At 41.0% G+C, this 15,099-nt stretch overlaps 1 protein-coding gene and 1 pseudogene across 1 annotated transcript; both read right to left on the bottom strand.

The window, feature by feature from the left end:
* The window catches only part of LOC131220267 (uncharacterized), a 52,543-nt pseudogene that overhangs the window by 13,244 nt on the left and 24,200 nt on the right, over positions 1–15,099 (bottom strand).
* Positions 5,123–6,760, bottom strand: LOC131221770 (G-type lectin S-receptor-like serine/threonine-protein kinase At2g19130). The gene has a single exon (XM_058217079.1). It carries the CDS (start codon positions 6,408–6,410, stop codon positions 5,319–5,321), a length of 1,092 nt encoding a protein of 363 aa, XP_058073062.1. The 5' UTR covers positions 6,411–6,760; the 3' UTR covers positions 5,123–5,318.

Below are 15,099 nucleotides of genomic sequence, written 5' to 3'. Positions count from 1 at the left end.
CGCGTCCCCTCTCTGCAACGTCGAATGGTCAGCTGCCCACTAGTTAGACTTTAGTAACTCTTTTAAAAAGTCATCATATGTGATGTGACCCAAAAATTTGAATGGTTCATGTGAAGCAACACCTCATAAAACCTCTTGGGCTCAATTATTACTTTGATCCAAAACTTTAGTGGGCCATTAAAAATGAAAACGGTATATTTCTTTGATTTACATTTCTCTTTTACATGGCACAGCAGAATTTTTGATCAGGTTTAAAATTTGTGCCTTGAGGCTTTATAGGACTCCACATTAAATGGATCGTTAGGATTAGACATCCATAATACATGTGCAAAGTGACTTTAGAAGCAGTGACTTGGGAAGCAGATTACCTGGACGCGAATTAGATATTGAGAGGTTGAGTAGCGGGACTCGGCTACAGAAGTGATGTCACCAAGTTCTATGAACCCCATTGTTATGATTATGATGTATGTGTTGTATCTACTACATACATTCATTTGGAGATATCATTTTAAGGCATTAGCCAAAGAATGAGGTAGATCCAAACCTTTAGCAGACCCCACCATAGAAAACAGTGGAAAGATTGATGCCCGCCGTTGAAACTTTCCTAAGGCCTACTATGATATTTTTTCGAAATCCAACTTGTTAAAAAGTTAACAAAAACATTAGAGAAGGAAAACACAAACATCAGCTTTATTGAAAACTTTTGTGGCCTTTAGAAGCTTTTAATGGTGGCGTCAGTCTCACCATTGTTTTCTGTGGTGGATTCCACTGGAGTTTTCAATGTGAATCATTTTTTAGATCTTACCCTAAAATGATCTCTCCATATAGATGGACGGCGTGGATACAAAACTTACATCATGGTGGGGCCCAAAAAACTTGGTGACTTGACTTTCGTAGCATTCTCGCTACTCAACAGGTCAGTAACCAATCCGCGTTCGGATTACCCACGGATACGGATAGGTTGAGCAGCCAAACTCCCTACCAAAGTGATGTCATCGGCTTATGTGGAGCCATCATGATGTTTTTGAGAAATCTACCCCGTCCATCCGTTTTTCCTTATCATTTAAGTGCATTATCCCAAAACTAAGGTAGATGCAAATCTCAAGTGGACCACACCATAAGAAGCAATGGTGATAATGATTCTCATCGTTAAATATTTTTTAAGGCGCACCGTGATATTTATTTGACATCCAATCTATAGATTAGGTCATACAAAGCTGAATGATGGAAAAAAAAAATATCAACTTGATCCAAAAATTTGGTAGCCCCATGAAGTTTTTAATGGTGAGAGTTCAATCAACACTGTGTGGCCCACTTGAGATTTGGATCTACATCAGTTTTGGGTTCATCCCATAAAATTATTTTTAAAAATGTATGGACGGCCCGGATTTATCACTAATATTGTGGTGGGACCCATTGAGCATCCTAGGTGAAGAATTTTTTGTGAAAAGGCTTTCACGCATCCTGCGAAAGAGGGTGAAAAGACGAACGAGAGAAGTAAACTCGCTCTTTCGTACGTGTGAACCTTGCTATCAACCGTCGAATATGACAAGCGGTCTAGATGGAGGCGCTCTTAACGCGAGTTTGAAAGAGCGAGTTTCCTTCTCTCGCATGTCTTTTCACCCTCTCACAGGATGCAGTGGAAGCCTTTTCATATAAAATTCTTTGTCGGGGATGCTAGGTGGGTCCCACCACGATGTTAGTGATAAATCTGTGCCGTCTATACATTTTTAAAAATAATTTTATGGGATGAACCCAAAACTGATGTAGATCAAAATCTCAAGTGGACCACACAGTGTTGATTGAACTCTCACCATTAAAAACTTCCTGGGGCTACCAAATTTTTGGATCAAGTTGATATTTGTTTTTTTTTTTTTCCATCATTCAGGTCTGTATGACCTAATATATAGGTTGGATGTCAAATAAATATCACGGTGGGCCCTAAAAAATATTTAACGATGAGAATCATTATCACCGCTGCTTCCAGTGGTGTGGTCCACTTGAGATTTGGATCTGCCTCAATTTTGGGATAATGAACTGAAATGATAAGAAAAAACAGATGGACAGTGTGGATAAAACCTATACATCATGTGTCCACTCAAAGCTCCTACCCTTTCATGGCCAGAGATGGGGGCGGCTGTAGGATGCCATTAGCGTCCCCTCTCTGTAACGCTGAATGGTCAGCTGCCCGCTAGTTAGACTTTAGTAACTTTTTTAAAATTAAAGTCATCATATGTGATGTGACTCCAAAATCTGAATGGTACATGTGAAACAACACCTCATAAAGCCTCCTGGGCTCAATTATTACTTTGATCCAAAACTTTAGTGGGCCATTAAAAATGAAAACGGTATATTTCCTTGATTTACATTTCTCTTATATATGGCACACCAAAATTTTTGATCAGGTTTAAAATTTGTGCCTTGAGGCTTTATAGGACTCCACATTAAATGGATCGTTAGGATTAGACATCCATGATACATGTACAAAGTGACTTTTGAAGCAGTGACTTGGGAAGCGGATTACCTGGACGCGGATTAGATATTGAGAGGTTGAGTAGCGAGACTCGGCTACAGAAGTGATGTCACCAAGTTCTGTGAACCCCATTATTATGATTATGATGTATGTGTTGTATCCACAACGTACATTCATTTGAAGATATCATTTTAAGGCATTAGCCAAAGAATGAGGCAGATCGAAACCTTTAGCAGATCCCACCATAGAAAACAGTGGTAAGATTGATGCCCACCGTTGAAACTTTCCTAAGGCCTACTATGATATTTTTTCGAAATCCAACTCGTTAAAAAGTTAACAAAAACATTAGAGAAGGAAAACACAAACATCCGCTTGATTGAAAGCTTTTGTGGCCTTTAGAAGTTTTTAATGGTGGTGTCAGTCTCCCCATTGTTTTCTATGGTGGATTCCACTGGAGTTTTCAATGAGAATCATTTTTTAGATCTTACCCTAAAACGATCTCTCCATATGGATGGACGGCATGGATACAAAACTTACATCATGGTGGGGCTCACAAAACTTGGTGACTCGACTTTCGTAGCACTCTCGCTACTCAACAAGTCACTATCCAATCCGCGTTCAGATTACCCACGTATATGGATAGGTTGAGTAGCCAAACTCCCTACCGAAGTGATGTCATCAGCTTATGTGGGGCCATCATGATGTTTTTGAGAAATCTACCCCGGCCATCCATTTTTCCTTATCATTTTAGTGCATTATCCCAAAACTGAGGCAGATCCAAATCTCAAGTGAACCACACCACAAGAAGCAGCGGTGATAATGATTCTCATCGTTAAATATTTTTTAGGGTCCATCGTGATATTTATTTGACATCCAATCTATAGATTAGGTCATACAAACCTGAATGATGGAAAAAAAAAATATATCAACTTGATCCAAAAATTTGGTAGCCCCATGAAGTTTTTAATGGTGAGACTTCAATCAACACTGTGTAGCCCACTTGAGATTTTGATCTACATCAATTTTGGGTTCACCCCATGAAATTATTTTTAAAAATGTATGGACGGCGCGGATTTATCACTAATATTGTGGTGGGACCCACTAAGCATCCCAAGTGAAGAATTTTTTGTGAAAAGGCTTCCGCCGCACCTGTGAAAGAGCGTGAAAAGACATACGAGAGAAGGAAACTCGCTCTTACAAACTCGAGCTAAGAGCGCCTTCATCCAAACCATCTGCCTTATCTAACGGTTGATAGCAAGATTCGCACGTAATGACATGCGAACCGGTTCGTAGCTACATATATAGGGAAAAGGTTTTATACATGTGTGTGTGTGTGTGTGTGTGTGTGTGTGTGTGTGTGTGTGTGTGTATAGATATATATATCTATGGAAAAGGTTCTATACGGTCGAGCTCATGGAAACTCCTCATGAGGTTGAGCTGTGTGGGCCCAACCATGATGTATGTCGAACATCTACCCCATCAATCAGATGCACCATTCCATAGTGGGCCTAGGGCTTATAAATCAAGTCAATTAGTGAGTTGTGTGGGCCACAACACATACAAAAGTTAAGAGGGGTTACCCTCCATTAAAACATTCGTAATCATTTTTTGGGCCCACCAAGATGTGGTTCAAAAATCTAGCCCATCCATTATGTGTGTCCCACTTGGATGAGGGGTCATACCAAGTTTCAAATGCATTCAAATTTCAGGATGGCCCCACCAAGTGCTTTTATATGTTTTAGGCATATCTTCACACGCTTTTAGATGGTATGGCCAACCTGAGTTCTGTATACGGCTGATTTTTGGCATATCCCATAATTTAAAGGGAACCCATCAAATGCAAGGTGTTGATGTTTGACGTACATCATGGTGGGGCCCACACAGCTCGACCTCATGGGGAGTTCCCATGAGCCTTTGCCCACGTGTACTCATGGGAACTCCCAATGAGGTCGAGATCTGTGAGCCCCATTGTGAAGTATGTTGAACATCTACCCGATCAGCCAGATGCACCGTTCCATGGTCGGCCTCGGCTTAAACTTCAAGTCAATCTATGACTTATGTGGGCCACACCACATACAAAAGTTGAGAGGGAATACCCTTCCATTAAAATATTCATAATCATTTTTTGGGCCCACCGAGATGTGGTTCACAAATCCAGCCCATCTGTTATGTGTGTCCCACTTGGATGAGGGGTCAAACCAAGTTTCAGACACATCTAAATTTCAGGTGGGGCCCACCAAGTGCTTTTATATGTTTTACACATGTCTTCACATGATTTTAGACGGTATGGCCCACCTAAGTTCCGTATACGGCTGATTTATGGGATATCCCATAATTTAAAAGGGACCCATCAAATGCACAGTGTTGATGTTGGACATACATCATGGTGGGGCCTACGCAGCTCGACCTCGTGGGAAGTTGGGATGAGCTTCACCGCATATATAGAACCTTTTCCAATATATATATATATATATATATATATATATATATAATCTGAGATAAACTTGCAGTTTCCTTCTTCTACTGGCATAAGAAAACAAACAGATACACAATTAAAAATGATAAGCCCTGAAGGTAAAAAGAAAATGATGATGAAACGATAAAATCTACCAATACGAATGACTTGTTGTCAAGAGTAAGCAGGCGTACCAAACTCTGAAGCAGAGAGACGAACATAAACATCAGGGACATTGCCGAAGGTCGTCTCACGAATATTTATCAACTCTCCATCCCACAAGGAACATCCGGCTCTCTTATCATGTGCAGAAGCATAAGCAATACAAGAGCAGTTTCTCCTGCACTCAAATTCGCAATCTTTTAGGCTGAGACTTGAATTCTTTAGAACTCAAGGGTTACCAGAAAAGATCATGCCACTCAACCGCAAGAACCTCTCTTGATTCCCACAATTCAGTTCTGTTCGCCTCACGCACCCCTTTGATCTATCACCTGAATCCCAATCTCTTTGAGAGTAAGGCTCAAATTCGTGCAAGCACGTGCAAAGAGAGAGCATACCCTCTTTGCAGATACCATAAGCCCCACAAGGAGCATAAACATCACATTCCGCTCTTGGTTGAGACCAAAACAAATTCCAAGATTTGCTGTTCTCCAGCCATGTCATTTGCTTGATTTGCCCAGACACGTCCATCACCAATCTTGAAATTATAGTATTATCATAAAGTGAATAAATAAAATATGTCCCATCCTCATTCGATATGTAGCTGTAATTGAAGATATAACTTCTCATTTCAGGAATAAGGCTGAAAATCTCCCCGTTCCAAGTGCCACTACTCCAGGATTTGTTTCGCTTTCTCTGTATAAGAAACTGACCCAATCCATTGGAATCCATTCCTAAAGTGTAGTCCCCGGGAGCAGGGTTATCTATACTTGTCCATGAAGAGAGGAACCAGCGGTTTTGCGCGCTTTTTATATTCACCCCCAGTTTCATGCCAGGGAGATACGTATCTGTAGGATAATCAAAGCTTTGCCATATGACCCGGCCTTCATCATTAGTTGAATCACCTTCTATCAGTATGAAGTTTCCAGTATCCAATAGCCGAGCACTTGTGTGATTGGTAGCAGAATCAGATGTCACCATGATGTTGCCTCCAATCTTATCCAAGATCATCAGATTCCCATTATTGCTGTTAATTGTAAGGACACCAAATGAATGCGAGAGCGGGGTTCTCCTATTGGCAACCCATACAACCGTTTGTTCCGTGACTTTCTTGTACCATATTCCCACGTAATGATTCTTGGACTTGCCGGGGCTAAAGAAGCCCAGCTCGAAAACCTCACCAGCAGAAATCGAGGTCTTCCCATCAGGGAGCGGTTGGTCTTGTGTGATGGTATCCGCCGCATGGGAAAATTGAACGCAGAGGCAGTAGAATATGAAGAAACTAAGAAGAATAAACAGTTTGCCGGATTTGCTTTCCAGCATCGAATGAGTAACAAGCTTGCAATTCGCCAGCAATGGAAGGTGATTGAATGGCACCTATGGCCGATGAGTTAAGGAATCAAACTCCACTAGGCCTGATTACCCAACCATACAGCCAAATGTTCAGTGGTGAAAACTGAAAGATTATGACCACTTCTATAGCCAGTCTGGAAGATGGTCAAAATACTCGGCTACTTGAATCGACTGGTCCAAGTTGGGGCTGAATGGGCACAACTCACCTGAGTCAGGGGTTACTCGTGTTCTTTAACTGGTTCGGACGTAACAAAATCTGAGTTGACTCGAGCTAGTTATCTCAGACTCGTATGATTCTTAAAACAGAAATCGTTAATAGTGAGTGAAGACGAATTACAGGATACACGAACCGAGTCTTTCACTACGACAAGGTGCAGCATTGCCGGCTGATTTTTTCGGCTGCCCAACGTGCACTGCCGGCAAAGGGGGCCGAATATATCAAAAACCCTAACCGTCCCCCTCATTTGCTCTCTCTCTCTCTCTCTCTCTCTCTCTCTCTCTCTCTCTCTCTCTCTCTCTCTCTCCGCCCCCGTTCCCCTCTTTCCCTCTCTCCCGATTCTCCTCTTTCCCTCTCTTTCCCTCTCCCGATCTCCGCTCCCGATTTTCCTCTTTCCCTCTCTTTCTCTCTCCCGATCTCCATTTCCCTCTCTCTCTCTCTCTCTCTCTCTCTCTCTCTCTCTCTCTCTCACCTGCTCCATCTCTCTCATTCGCCTCCCTCTCTCTCTGTCCAACGCATCTCCACCATCTCTTCTATCTCCCTCGCGTCATCTTTTTACTCAGATCTCCATTGGAACAGCCGCCCGAAGGAACCACGCACCATTCAAAAGCCCCTTTTCAGATTTTTGTGGCATTTCTTAAATCGAAGCAATCTAAAGCTCCTCTCTACAGGATGATCTCTTCCTCTCTCTATCTCTTTCTGTCGCTCTTTCAGATTTCAGGAATGCTAACTATTTGATGAAATGGCTCAACAAGAAAAGATTTCATGTCTTTTTTTCTTTTTTCTTTTTTGAAGTGAAAATGAGAAATCTGGATTCGTGAATCTGGTGTCTCATTATCTAAGGTAGAACGAATCAAACTCTGTTGATTTCTCCAGATCTTGCAATTTCATCACTTGAATTTTCTTTCTGCCTTGTTATATGGTAATGGAGAAGCGCAACAAATTGAATGAAGTAAGACTCAGCTACTCGGACATATGAAGTAATCGTTCATTATGATAGCTTGGCACCGGCTTGTGAAGGTGATCTCCTGGTTTCATGTATTTAATTGAAATGTACGCTAGTGGAAACAAAATCTGGTGAGTAGAAATGCAATTTTTAATAAATATATATTCTTCATATGAGGATTTCATACAAATTTGCAATTGGCAGTGGGCCCAAATTTGGATGCCATGGACAGTTGGGTTACATAAAAGGGAGCTGAAAACTGGAATAGAAAAGATGAAAGGAAATTAAGCTAATTCAGGCTAATTCAACGGTCGGTACATACCATGGGAAAGAGCTGAGAGAATTAGTCTCATTATTATAATACTTACGTGGTGTCCACTTTTGTCTATATAGACCATCCAATCCACTCATCTGACCATGCAATCCACTCATATGTGGTTTCACACTGTTGTCTAAACAGTGTGAATTTGAAGTTTTCAGAATGATTTTACACCTTTACTTATGGTGAAAAACCCTTCCCTATGGTGCAGCTGATGTAAGTCTTGGATTACACGTGAATCTACAGGACTCATGGTATGTGACGGCCCAACTGATGGATGGGGTGGATATGATGCATGATTGTCCCACATAGTTATTAGTTAGCTAGCGCAAGTCATCCCTTCCATGTGTCCACGCAATTCAGGCTATTGTTGTCCCGATTTCTATATATCTTCCTTCCTTTCTCTCTCTCTCTCTCTGCATCATTTGCATCGCATTTCCTAGCCTACTTAATAGTTTCAGGCTAGAAAGGAAGAACAACACAATATGCATGACCTGAGGCTGAGTACTAGTCATCTATCCGTCCTACGGCTTGACAAAGTCAAAGACCATTGCTGTCTCTAATTTAATGGCCTCCTTATCGTGGGCTAGGCAAAATAAAACCTTGTAATAGACTAGGCTTGAAAAGTCCAAACAAATTAGCTTGTAATCAGAATCAAACCCATAAATTCATGGCCCCACTCACCCAACAAAAAAGACACTCGACTCTAAAAGTCGCTGGCATTGATTGTCATAACTATCCGATCAGTGGATGAGAAAACAGGAGAGGTGCGTGATGATTCTAAGATTCAATCACTGATTTGGACTGAAGAGAGGAGATGGAGACAGACGAATGAGAGGTGAAGCTAGTATGTTGTACGTTGCCAAACATAGTAGTAACTAAAATAAGTTACTTGTGCAATAAATAGTTTATATTAACCAACTTATTGTCCAAACGCTCCGTTATTAACATAATGCGTTATGCTATAATGCATCATTTTTATAATTTATAATTAACGTCATAGTGAGCTATCCAAACGAGCCCCAAAAGACTTGAGATATTGGGAGGTCCAGTTAAGTCTCCTTCGGAGGTGTACCCAACACGAGGGAAAAACAAAAGTTGTCTTTGCCTCTTTCCATCAAAGCTCATCTTATTGCCATTTCATGACTTCATCACTCGTACCTGTTTTAGTTACCTCACACATGGAAACAAGTGATACTCATGTGAGACTGTAGCTACTCCTGAGGCTGTCCTAACAATACGTGGTTTCCATGTCTTAAAAACATAGCCTATCGATCCTCAGGTGGGTTATACCGTTGAAATGAAATATTGAATGGTTATTAGAAAAAGTCCAATGGTTCAAATCATGTGTTCCCCCATGATGATAATATATTTTTATAATTTTAAATGCATGGAACTCACACAGTGATGATCTTGTGTTAAGTGGATCTGATTTTACATATGTGACCCACTTCTATGCATGAATTTATGCATAGTCCTGGGCCTCAAAATGAGGTGGCAAAATAGACAAATTGAGCAGATTTGTCACAAACATTATTGTGGACCCTACCTATAGTCCATCAATTCTCACCCTCAGACTTAAATGTCCACCAACCTCTTGCTCTCACATTAATTATATTCCCTTACTTTCATATTCGTTTTTGTCTACTTGAGCTTTAGACTGGCCTTATTTTTTGGTCCATGCCTTAAAATGAGGTGGAAAACTAGATAGAATGTATTTGTCACCAATGTCATTGTTTGCCCCCACCATCGGTCAAGCAACCCCACCCTCTATGCTTAAATGCCCACCGGACTTCTAGCTCACCCATTAATTAACGTTGCCATCTGATGTAGAGCGGGCTGGTTGCAGGTAATCTCATGGCCAGGATGGATCAAAAGAGGCCCAATTGGAGACGAAGATGATCCAGACCGTCAAAACTTAAAACAGACATATCTCACAAACCGGAATGAGTTATCATACGTAAAATGTATGATTTTAGGGTAGGAAAAGCTACTTTAGCCACCCAACCCGGCATGGCCGGGTTGTGCAAGCCGGATTTGTGAAATACCATCAGATCGAGAGTTGTTTCCCTGTTTTAATTCCATTTTTTACTAAAAATAGTAAAACACTAAAAGTGCTTATAAAAGTTAGGTGAGCGTCATCCCCTTCCGGAAGACTATGCTCCACCTCACGTCCTTCCCTGCATCACCATGCTAACTCAAACTGTACTTGGGGCCTATCTTAATGTTCATGAGAAATCCATTCCATCCATCCATTTTCCAGTCACTATGAGGAAATGGGCCCAAAAATGAGGCAGATCGGAAGCTCAAAATGGCCCCCAAATGTTTCAAGGGTGGACATTGAATCTCACTGTTTCCTGTCATGTGGCTCCCTTGAGCTTCAGGTCGGCCTCATTTTTGAGCCATTCACTAAGAAAATAGATGGACTGAATAGATTTGTCATGAACACACTGTGTCCCTGTGAATGTTTCAAGACTCTTTCCTGTTGGTTGGCTCAAGCTCATGTGGATGAGATCCAATCAGTCGATCAAGTGTGCCGCTCTTTATTTGGATCATGGCCAAAAATCAGACTGATTCAACGGTCGGTACATATCATGGGAAATAGCTGAGATAATTAGTCTCATTATTATAAATCTCCAAGTAACGTGGTGTCCACTTAGACCATCCAATCCACTCATCTGACCATGCAATCCACTTATATGTGGTTTCATACCAGGATTAGTAAATTCTCTTATTACTCATGTTGTCTAAACAGTGTGCATTTGAAGTTTTCAGAATGATTTTCCACCTTTACTTATGGTGAAAAAACCTCTTCCCTATGGTGCAGCTAATGTATGTCATGGATTACACGTGAATCTACAGGACTCATGGTATGTGACGGCCCAACTGATGGATGGGGTGGATATGATGCATGATTGTCCCAGATAGTGATTAGTTAGCTAGTGCAAGTCATCCCTTCCATGTGCCCATGCAATTCAGGCCATTGTAGTCCCGATTTCTATCTTCTTTCCTTTCTCTCTATCTGCGTCATTGTGCATCGCATTTCCTAGCCTACTTAATAGTTTCAGGCTAGAAAGGAAGAACAACGCAATATGCACGGCCTGAGGCCGATTACTGGTCATCCATCTGTCCTATGGGTTGACAAAGTCAAAGTCCATTGCTGTCTCTAATTTAATGGTCTCCTTATCATGGGCTAGGGAAAATAAAACCTTGTAATAGACTAGGCTTGAAAAGTCCAAACAAATTAGCTTATAATCAAAATCAAACCCAGAAATTCATGGCCCCACTCACCCAATAAAAAGGACACTTGACTCTAAAAGTCGTTGGCATTAATTGTCTTAACCATCAGTCAGTGGCTGAGGAAAAAGGAGAGGGGCGTGATGATTCTAAGATTCAATCACTGACTTGGACTGAAGAGAGGAGACGGAGACCGATGAATGAGACAAGAAGCTAATATGTTGTTTGCCAAACATAATAGTAACTAAAATAAGTTACTTGTGCAATAAATAGCTTATCTTAACCAATTTATTATCCAAACACTCCCTTATTAACATAATGCATTATGCTATAATGCATCATTTTTATAATTTATAATTAAGGTCATAGTGAACAATATATCCAAACGAGCCCCAGAATTACGTCTTGAGATATTGGGAGGTCCAGTTAAGTCTCCTTCGGAGGTGTACCCAACACAAGGGAAAAACAAAAGTTGTCTTTGCCTCTTTCCATCAAAGCTCATCTTATTGCCATTTCATGACTTCATCACTCGTACCTGTTTTAGTTACCTCACATGGAAACAAGTGATACTCATGTGAGACTGTAGCTACTCCTGAGGTTTTCCTACCAGTACATGGTTTCCATGTCTTAAAAACATAGCCTATCGATCATCAGGTCGGTTATACCGTTGAAATGAAATATTGAATGGTTATTAGAAAAAGTCCAATGGTTCAAATCATGTGTTCCCCCATGATGATAATATATTTTCATAATTTTAGATGCATGGAACTCACACAGTGATGATCTTGTGTTAGGTGGATCTGATTTTACACATGTGACCCACTTCTATGCATGAATTGGGGGCAGTTTCAAACCTCAGTTGAGCAGGTGCAACCTGCATTTCTCATTTTACTTGGGGGGCTTTGGGCAAGGGATCCTGCAAAAATGAGATTGAGGACTGGGGCATTGCCATCCAAGGGACTAAAATCCTGTGCAACGACTGTTGTTGCTAGGTAGAGCATGCAACTATCATGCTCAGTAAGTCCACGGTGACATGTTTGTCACCTTAATTCACATTCATCAATCATGCCTCTTTGTGTTATGACCCGAGGCAAACAATTATGCCAATCCAAAACTCAGGTGGCTAGGTTGCAGGGAACAATGGAATACGATCGGACAACACAATTATTTATGCATGGTGCATAAAATGTCCAGTTTGGCTTGATGACTTGGCTGGGTGGACTTGATCCGCTGGGTCACGTCTGATTAAGTTCAGCAGTTGTCTGCACAGAAAATATTGGTGACTTGGCCTGACCAGCCAATTCACTACCAAGTCCTCTGAGTTGCAACTTTGATTCAAAATCAAGCAAATCAGCTGGAGTTGTGCCTTAAAACCGTGATTACGGTACCTGGTTTCAGGCCTATGTTCTAGAAATCCCACAGATATAGAAAATTCTGTTTATCACTTTTCTTTAATTAGATGCAGTAGATGTCAATTATCTTTCTTTCTGCCAAAGATTACCCAATTGATGAGTTGAATTTACACCAGATACACAGGTACTCAATTCGGAAACGGATTGCCTGTGACCTAGGCACAGGGAGAGATATATACGGGGCTGTGTGGGGCTCACAGAGATGTCGGTGTCTAATCCACTCCGTCCATTTGTTTTGAAAAACAACAAAAGGACAGATTTTTAATAGACAGGATGATTAAGGACTCAGGTGGGCCACACCAAATGAAACAGTAGGAACAGAAATGCCAACGGTTGAAAAGTTCCTGGAGTTGACCATGATGTTTAAATGCCATCCAGACGGTTCTTTGGGTTATTACCACTCAGATAAACCATATGGAACAAATACCATCCTATACAAAACTTCTGCCACCCCAAGCATTCAATCCCAACTGTTCCGTGTGGTATGGCCCACATCAGTTTTGGATCTTCCTGATGTTTAAAGTCATGTCCTGTTGTGGTCTTGAAGAACAGATGGATGGAGTGGATTTCTCCAGGACATCTCTGTGGGCCCTTGACACAGGGATGAACGTGATGAGGATAACTACTCCAAATCCACGGAGCTTCTCTGGACTCCTCACAGAGACTTCTCGAATCCACGAGGAAAGAAAGCAGAAAATAGAAATAAATTCTAATAAATTCGAAATTGATTAATTGATTAATAAAAACGAGTTCACAACCCTTTAAATAGGGGTACCAAGCAATGGGAAAGAAATTAGAAGCAAACTACAACTCAAACTCTTAGAATCCGCGACTTACTATAAATAGTAAACTTACTATTTATAGACGGTCGTGATGTCTACTAGTGCGCAAGGTTTTCGGCCAAAAATAGTAAGTGTCCTATTTGGCTTCACCAAACCGTTCTCCTAATTATTCTAAGCTCTTTTCACGTTGGGCGCAACTCCTAAAGCCCGACGGATGAAGAGTTATAATCAAACTAAAACTTACTATTTATAGTAAAAACGAAATTAAAACAGGGAAACGACCGTCAATCCAGGGGTTTTTCGCAATTCCGGGCTGCGCAACCCGGCGTAGTGGGTTGGTTGGCTTTAGTAGCTCGTTCTACCCCAAAATCATATATTTTACGTCAGATAACTCATTCCGGATTGCAAGATACGCCCGATTTAAGGTTTGATGGTCTGGATCACTTTTGCCGTCGACCGGGCCTTTTCTGATCCATGTTGGCCATGTAATTGTCTGCGACCCGCTCTACATCAGCCCTATACAACCCGGAGTACAGGAGTATCTGTGCGCCCGAGGTCACAGGCAATTCGATTCCCGCAACAATGTCAAGTGGGCCCATCAATTCCGCAATCCAGATCACTATTCTGTTGTTTCCCGCCGTGATAGACTAGTCCTTGGTATGGTAGTTGCAGACTTTCCGTCGGTGGCCTACAAATGAATTGTTAGGAAAAGAATTGATTTGAAAAGTCTAAGGACGTAATGGTTACGAAAAGATCTAAAGTGAGAAGAGGTGGGAAGCCAGACAGCAATATTCTGGATTTTCAAAGCATAGCCCCATTTGTCAAGATTGACGACGGACGTGAATTTCCTATTAGCTGAGGAGAACGTACGAAACAAAATCAGTTTTTGGGTCATGCCCTAAAATGATCACTCCAAATGTATCTACACCGTCCATCCATTTGAAGAGGTCATTTCAGGCATGACCCAAAAAATAAGACAGATCTAAAATTTAAGTGGACCACATCACAGAAAGCAGTGGGACAATGATGTCCACCATTGAAACATAGGCTTCAATGAAAGAAAGACAAATATCTACGTAACTCAAACATCTATATGTGGTTCCCAAGAAGTTTTCAATGGATGGATTCAATCCCTACTGCTGTTTGCGGTATCTCTCCGTACTGATGTATTTATCATATCTCCATACTGTTCATCCATTTTTTTCGGATCATTTTATATCATGATCCCAAAAATGAAGTACATTAAAATATGGGGTAGGCCACAAAAGTTATGAACCAAGGTAATATTTGTTCTTCCCTTCATTCAGGTGTGTCACCTTATTAACAATTTGGATGGCAAATAAGTATTATGGAAAACATCCTAGTGGGCTTTAGGAAGTTTTTGATGGTGGAGTGTTCAATCAGCATTGTTTCTTATGGTATAGTCTACCTAAGATTTTGATCTGCTTCATTTTTTGGATCATGCATTAAAATGATCAAATAAAATGTATGGACGGCCTGAATATAAAATACATACATCACGGTGGGCCATAGGGTAATGGCTGCACTGTCTTGGGTAAGGCTGGGTGCACCTAAAAGGGTCTTCTTGGAAAGTCTAACAATCATATTACTATATTCTAACTGGTGCATTTTTCTCCACCGGATCATGCATGACGGGCTCACTAAATAGGAGCTCAAGAAGATTGATTTTTATATCGTTTTAATTTTCTGCAACTTCTTCCGAATAATTTCTTACATGCGCCTAAT

Source organism: Magnolia sinica, chromosome 12, assembly GCF_029962835.1.
Source record: "Magnolia sinica isolate HGM2019 chromosome 12, MsV1, whole genome shotgun sequence".
Lineage (NCBI taxonomy): Eukaryota > Viridiplantae > Streptophyta > Magnoliopsida > Magnoliales > Magnoliaceae > Magnolia > Magnolia sinica.
The sequence above is the reverse complement of the archived record's forward strand: the minus strand, read 5'-3'. Positions and strand labels throughout refer to the sequence as shown.

Coding starts and splice junctions, on each gene's coding strand:
- LOC131221770 (XM_058217079.1), bottom strand. CDS start 6,410: ATGCTGGAAAGCAAATCCGGCAAACTGTTTATTCTTCTTAGTTTCTTC.